Consider the following 8,083-nt stretch of genomic DNA (forward strand, 5'->3'; position numbering starts at 1 on the left):
ATTGGTTGACTCTGTTTCCCAGGCCTGGCCTTAAAACGCAGCCATAACTTCTCTCGTTCTGATTGGATAAACGTGGGGAACCAGGATACCAGAAAAACTATTCTCTGTTTACTGCAGAAAAGAAACCTCTCGGGTGTACTGAGACTGAACACCAATGGTAGGGTATCTTTTTAGAGGCAATAAATAACACAAAATTCGCCATCGATAATTTCCCAGACGCCTAAGGCAACATCTGCAGATTGGCTTGTTTTTTCATAAAGCAACAGTCCCAAGAAACCCACCGATGTTACAAGTCTATAATGCATATAAAGACAGGAGGAAAGACTAGTAGAAGCCTGAACCTGGTTTGACCATTTTTGCTGTTTCTGGCAATAAAATAATTGGTTGGCTGAGACTAATAAACTATTGAATTTCAGGCTGGTTTTAGGAGTCTATTTGATGTGTCGGCCTTGAACTTGAACCAGCATGGACTGAAAACCGACTGGTTCCCAACTCTATGTTTGGCTTGTGACAAAATTTATAGCCAATTTACCCGCTAATTCAATGTTAAAGTAATTTTCCGTTGAAGAAATAAGAGACCTCAGTGTCTTGTGGGCAGCAAAAAAAGACAAACCGACTGGTTAAGAAAAGGTTTGAAGAAAGATCTCCTTGTCGAGTAAATGGTGTGTTTTCTTCTTCTTTCCTTACGTTGTTCAATCGTCTCACCAACCACTCAGATTATCTTAAATACTTATCAGGACCACAACTGCTCTGACTGTGTTTTAATCTTGTCTGCTGGGTGACTGGGGCTGTGAGTTTGCTACAGTACAATAACTGCAAGAAATACAGCCTGAATATATCGAAAAAGTATGTAATCACCTTGTAATCTTATTTCTTCATACTGTAATTGGATACCTTCATGACACGATCCTGATACGAGTAAACTCCGCCTATCTGGTGTTGTCTGCAGGATAAAAAAACAGCAGCTACAGTTTGATTCATTCTGCTTGAACTTTAAATAATAGAATCAAATTCTGAATTTGACTACCAGCAGATATAGATTAATCTTACTTCTTATAGCTGTAACTTTGAATTTGGTTCTGATAAAAAAAAAAAACAGCTTATATTCTTTTCGGTTTGACCTACTTTAACTCTTATCTGCTCCTGGTTGAACATTAGGCCGATTTCATGCCAGCAGGATATTATCAAGGAGGATGAAAGTTTCTCTCGCTTTGTTATAGATCAGATATGTTTCAATGTGTTGCGTTGTTCGTTTCCCAGTTTTTAAAAGAAAGCATCAGTATGGCTGTAGGAATCTCGTTGGAAACTGTCTGCTAGAGATTTAAGTTATGTTGGCCGTTATGGTTCTTGCACTCTTGTAACCTGACCCCATCACCCCTGTTTAGGAATGTTAGTGTGTGTACAGAGGTGAGTTTACATAAGGTCCCACTGTGTTTAAATGGGCACTTTTTGGGGAGAAATTAACGTACAAAATCTACTTTTTACTGCTCTAAATAGATAATTTAAAGCTTAAATCAGTAGACTGTGTTTTTGTCTCAGATTATCCTTCATCTAAAGGATTACATGGCCCCCCGACTGCACGTTGCGGTCAGTGAACGATGTTAATTATTTATTTTCTCCAATTTAAAATACTCAAACATTATAAAAATAGGCATAAACAATATCCAGTTAATGACAATTGAATTTAGTAGATGTTAGAGAGCTTCATAATATCAAATTATTCTTATTAGCAGAGTGGAGTCTGTTGCTCATAAAATTTATACGTTCAAATTTATTTTCTGAGCACTTTAGATTTCTGGTCCGCGCTGGCTTACAAATGGGTAAATATCCAATTAATGAAGATATTTGCTTTTAAGTTACAAAATCCATCCAAATAAAACACTGACACAGTACATTGTCCAGGTCTGTGAAATATGTGTAACGCTTTATTTTAACCTTTAATTTGAAAATTCAAGGTTATTTGTATGCGTATTCAATGCACATCATCCACTGTACTGGAATAATATTTCTGAATCACACATGTATGTAGAATTTTTTCACGGAGGGGTCAAGTAAATTATCTCTCTGTTTTTTAGTCTCTCCTTTTTTTTGCCACGGCAGAAAACATGTGGGTGTGGGGGTTATCTGATGTTGATGCATGAATGTTTATGACAAGATCTATCGACATATTGAGTCAGCTGTAACATTTGAACACAACTTGTTGCTGTTGAGAATGTGTGAATAGTTAGAAAGCTAGCAGAGAAGTCAAAACAGTAAGCTAAAAGTAATTAAAGCCTGAAATATAGTTAAAAGTATGAATACACTGTTTAAATAGTTTAATAGTTGAAATAGTTAGCTAAAAATAATGGATGAATGGTTGAAATGTCCAGCTTTGGTCACAATAGGCCTACAAAAGTGACCAAACAGACATAAACATTAGTTTTATGAACACATTAATGCTTTATAATAATGTTTAAAAGCTGGCATTTTAAAGTCCATTCAGATTACTACGTCTGGAACATGATGGGTGTTGATGATTAAGGGCTATTTGAGTTCACATGACAGGCCTGGATGGGGGGGGGGCATAAACCACTGCTATAAACTCCCATAAAGCAGGATCTTTGCTAACAGCCTGGGAGGAATCAAACTCTGATATCCAGCTGTGAATTTACAGTTTTCTCTCGCTCTGTGCCGGCCGTCACCGTCATCACACGGCCTCCAGCCGGGCCTTTGATCAGCTCTAACGATCAGTGGGGGCATCAGCTTACGTCCTTTCTTCCTTTTTGGATGGAGAGGTAGAGGGACGGGGTTGAAGTTTGTCCCTCATGCCTGCTGTGAGGGAGACGTGGAGGTTGTTGTCATGAATAGAAATGAGAAAAAGAGTTTGGAAAAGCCAGATGGAAAAACAGAAAAGTGAGAGAATTTAGAGATATGAAGTGATGTATCAGCTGGATGACATCTAGTGGTGTATTACTTTCTTTTTTTTATTGTTTAGCAGCAGTTTCAGAGCATTTTCTGGCAAGAGTACTCTTCTGGGAAAAAAATGAATTGGAAGATTTGGGCCTGAAAATTGTCAAGTTAACAAATATTGATGATGAGCCCCTCAAAAAAACAAGCTTTCTGCAACTTTCTCCCTAATTTATTTGTGGAACTTGGAATGATGTAAGTGTGTTTGTGTCAGTCTGGCAGACCTTGTGTCTCCAGACAGCCCTCCCACACTCACACACACACACACAAACACACACGTTTCCTTTTGTTCCACCTCCCTCTTCCTTCCCCGGGCTCCCCTGCTGTTACAGAGTGGACACTGATACGGACGTGGAGTTTGAGATGCTGTTTTGAAATGGTTTTGTGAGCCCAGAGGAGTTTCTCAATCCGCGGAGGAGTGCATTATCCTTTAGCTAGAGTGAAAACATGAAAACCAGCTGAATTAGAGCTGAATCGGCATGGCATCTGCAGCATTATGAGCCTGTGTGGGGGTTTTATATGTTTGTGTTTGAGTACAGAATAAAAACATCAAATAGTTAATTCAGTCGACGGGAAATTAATTAACAATGGTTTTGATTATCGGGTAATCTTTTAAACTTATTTATCAAGCAAAAATCTCAGAAATTCTGTGCTTCCAGTTTCTCCAATGTGGAGATGAGCAACATTTTTATATCATTAATTGTTCGTCAAAAAAAACAAGCAAAAATAAGATGTCAACCAATCTTTTGACATTAATTCCTGCCTTAAATGGAAATATATTGATAGATTTAATTGATCATGAAGCTAATAATTACTTGCAGTGTCAGGATAGAGTTGAGGAAAAGCCTTCAGGTAGCTGTGAGTTTCAACAGCTATTAAGTCGTTCTTCGTAGTATTATTAGCAAAATGTCAAATTGTCAATATACAGTGATTTGGGCAGTGACATTTTGTCACTCTTTTCTTGATCACATTGGATTTGAAACAATAACGTTAAAGTGATTATGTGTCTGAGGGTGTTTTACATCCATATTATTATTACATATATTATCATACTAGTCAACAGCATGTTATTTGTGAATTTTCAGTTCAACTTCAGGGACAAATTTACCATTTTCAGTTGGTTTCAGATGTGTCCACACAATATGTGTGTGTATGTATGGATACTGTAAAGCAATTGTGACATCGAATAGCCTCTAAAATGCCACCACGGGAGCTGTTTGAAATGACTCCTTTACTACTGTGACTTACCGCCCAGCAGGGAGCAGGGACAGACACTTTACAATGTCTGTCTCTAATCACAATGCTCACTTGTTTCTCTGCCTGAGTCTGAGACGCAAAAAAAAAACACATTTATGACTTAAACTTGAGGTGTCTGTTTTAAAAACCCAGTTCTTGAGTTTGTAACTTTATAAAACCATGTGTTGAGGAGTAAAAACTTCATGTCCACTGGTAGTTCAAGACACAGACAGACTACTATTTTAGTTTTAGCACAGTAGTCATGATATTTTCTATAACTTTCTAAGATAAATACAAAAAAATAAATAAAAAAATACAGCAACACATTAAAAATAATGTTTTTCTTGGTCTGCAAAACCTTTTAGCTCTTATTTTGCTGTTGAACTCTTTGTTAATGGAGTTTTTCTGTCTTTTGGCAGGTTTCGCGTGTATGGAGGCACTGGGCATGGAGTCGGGGGAAATTTCTTCAGACCAGATCACCGCCTCCTCCCAGTACAACAGCAACTGGTCGCCTGAACGTTCGCGTCTCAACTACCAGGAGAACGGCTGGACGCCCTCAGACGACACCGTCAGGGAGTGGATACAGGTCGGTGATGTTTGGTCATGTTAGTGGAGGATAAACTGGGTTAGAGAAAACTGAAATTATGTCACACTGTTCCTCATTTTAGAGCCTGATCTCAAATTGATGTATGTTCATTCACTCAACGGTGTTCCTCAACGTGAACTTGACTGTACCGCTGAGATCTTGCTCACATCTGGTCTGAATATTGTTCACTCATTTGTACCACTTCTCTGCACGTTACAGGCACACAGAAGGAAAAAGAAATAAGCCAACATGCATTATTTATTGAAATCTGCCACTCCAGCACAGTTTGACATTTCTTAGCTTCATTGTGAAATCTGACGTCGCAGCCTAGAATCACTGAATGTGCAATTAGAGCAGCACACTGTTTAATGTCTTTAAACTGCACTGAGAAGCCTGAAAATGTGAGTTTCTATCATTTATTGTATGTTTTATGATTATATAAATTGTGAAATACACAATAATTTTCTTCTAACATGCGCATGCAGTACTTGCATGCACAGGATACACGTCTATAGACAGCATTCAAGATTTATATTAGACATTTTTTAGGAAACATAGTCTTCAGGATAAATCAAAAATCTTTGGCAAACATGAACAAACAACGGTCTGACTAATGCTCACTTTTACCTGTTTTTTCCTGTCCTTTTGAACACCCCATGAGTAAGAATGCAGCCCATCACGATTAGCTAAAATTACAGGAACTAGAATCGGACTTGTTTGGATTCCTCTTGGCGCCGAATTATCAGAGCTGACAGGACGACCGGTCACCAAAACTTTGGGTACTTGTGAGTCCTGACTCATGTATAATTGGGCTTTGTAAACAACCAGCATGTGCTTTTCCTAATATGTGTTTGGACCAAAGAAAACTAATTCAAAGTGAGATCCCCCGCCTCAGATAGACCTATAAGGTGCGGTTGGAATCCAGGACTGTCCCATTGTCTAGGACAGGAACTCATAGAGGAAGACTCACAATGCCCTTCGGAGTAAGAGCAGACCCTCACTTCCTTCCTTTGGGGGTTAGAACAGGAAGTAGACAGGAAGACGACCTCAGCGCCGGATTAGTAGTAGCGGCACTCTATTGTCTGTCTGGGGACTTCTTTTAGCTACTGGGCCACAGCTGAGTCCTCTGGGATGTAATGATGAGGGTTGTTCAACGGCTTCAAATATTTAGTGTTCATTCTACAAACATTGATTTAATTTACCAATGATGCCTTTCTGTAATGTTCCATCATTTACATCGTGGTACAAATGATTGTCTAAAAGGAGGGAGCTCCTGCAGTGACCTATTTGTTTGCATTGTCTTATTACGATGATATCATATTAATGGTGTTGTTCAAGCTCAGGTAGGAGGTAACTCAAAGTAAACAGTACCATTTTCTTTATTTTAAATTAGAAAAAAGGAATCTAACGCTTTTGCTTTATGTTTCAATAAGTCCTTCTTTTTAACAGTTTAACCTGCGAGAACCTTTATTCCCTTCCACTCTCTGCTGATGTGGCCTCTTAATTATATTTTGTTGGAAATACTACCTTCTCACACCTTTTAAATACAACATCAACTGATATTCTATGACTGATATGTCTTAAAACTTGACTTTTACACTTCTATGTCTTGACCTCTCTACAATCGATCAAAGGATCACAAACCAACCAGCACACAGTGTTAAGCTGGAGCTTTGGGAGTCCCCATTGGTCCCTGGGTTCTTGGGGCAGTTGCATGCTTTTCCCACTTGGTAATGTAGCCATGTTTAATACCCTTGAGACAGTTTACAACTCCTTGTGTCCCTACTGAACGCTGAAACAAACGCTCTTCTATGCAGATACAGCTCAAAAGCGCTTGAATTTCCTTGATTTTATTGTTTTGCTGCCTGAAATGAATATATCTTTGGACTTTTTTTTACACTTATGAATAAAGTAGCCACAAAAATGACTTTCCCATTTCTCCTGATCATATAAGAAACGGAGAGCAAAAACACCTGGTAGAAGTTGCTAAGTGTGGATGTGCCTTTTCAGCAACACTGTCCTATAGTGCTCCAGTGTTTCCCGCAAGGACACACTGACTGTAGATAGCTGAAGGAGGTGACGACACTCCTCGCTCAGCAACCCCAGTCATGAGTTTGCATAAGCGTCTTCCCGGTCACATGGTGGCTCCTTGCGCCCGAGGCTAGAAGGTGCCGGGTCCAGCTTGGCGTGTGCGGACAGATTTCTCTGTGTTGTTCAAGTAAAGCTTTGTTGGCAGTCCCTCCTGAAGAAACAGCAGACCATCCCCCTGCCACAATAATCTATAGCCCAAGAACCAGTTCTGTTGCTTGCCCCCCAACTCTGTGAGCCGTTTGAGTTATGACTGGTTGTTTTTGTGAAAAGAATTTTCCATTTTATTTGATTAAGTGTGGTGCGTGGCCAGCTCCGCACAGCATGGTTTGCCTTACGGCTTTCCATTCATCTTACTTGAGAAGAAAATTATGACTTAGTTAATTCTTGCATGCCCTTCTCCTCCACTGCAAACACCTCTATTATTCATTTAACTGCATTTATATTTTATTGATAGTATTTTCAGGTTACTATTCATAATTTTGTCAGGGTGATGTTACCCTGTGGCAATTTGGATGGTGGCAGACAGTGAGCTCATTATCTAGCTTTATGATGAATCTGTAATCATATTTTGCACTGTAGTGACTCATTTCATCAGCATGCTCAGTATTTGCAATGAAATGGAAAGCTTCCATTTCTGTAAACCACACACAAATAATGATTGACAGGCTTATGCAGCAATAAAATTAAAGAAAAAAAGTAGAAACTTGTGCAAAAGTAAAATGAGCTGTAAAAGTAACAAGTAACTTCTTTTAATGGGAAAATCACAGATCAATCCATACTTGCAATGAGAAAAGGTCATTTAAAAGGGAGTTCTAAGTATTTTTTAAGTAATTATTCAACTGACTGAAACAAAGTGAAGTACAAGTCTGCATGTTTGAAGCAACTGGATTTCATCTTAAATTTTAAAAACGCTAAAACAAGAGTGATTCGTTCAAGCTTCATTTGTATGAATGTGGCTCAAAAATGGCCTGTAGGTGCATCTTAACAAGTTGTGGTAAATTGACTTGTTATTGAATACCATGATGCAAGCCCAGGAAAGGCTTCCTTCCCCTCTTGAGTTCAGGTATTTATAGACACCCTGCCGTTTGTCTTCAGGATCTCTTTGACGCCACCAGGAAGAGCTCACCGACGTGCATCTGGAGAACACATTTGGGCCTTGTGTGACCGAGGTGTGTTGTGGAAGCCGGCGCAGCGGCGGGGAGGGGGGGGGGGTTAACCTGAAAG

The 8,083-nt window shown here is 39.1% G+C and overlaps 1 protein-coding gene across 1 annotated transcript in view; it reads left to right on the forward strand.

The window, feature by feature from the left end:
• LOC118334221 (neuropilin-1a-like) overlaps positions 1 to 8,083 on the forward strand; it is a 76,762-nt gene that overhangs the window by 38,468 nt on the left and 30,211 nt on the right. Inside the window, exon 6 of the mRNA XM_035670058.1 lies at positions 4,602 to 4,768. Coding sequence (XP_035525951.1) covers positions 4,602 to 4,768 — 167 coding nt within the window. The remainder of the gene's footprint in view (positions 1 to 4,601; positions 4,769 to 8,083) is intronic.

The sequence above is a fragment of the Morone saxatilis genome, unplaced genomic scaffold, assembly GCF_004916995.1.
Source record: "Morone saxatilis isolate NCDOM2014 unplaced genomic scaffold, NCSU_SB_2.0 Contig23, whole genome shotgun sequence".
NCBI classification, from domain to species: Eukaryota; Metazoa; Chordata; class Actinopteri; family Moronidae; genus Morone; species Morone saxatilis.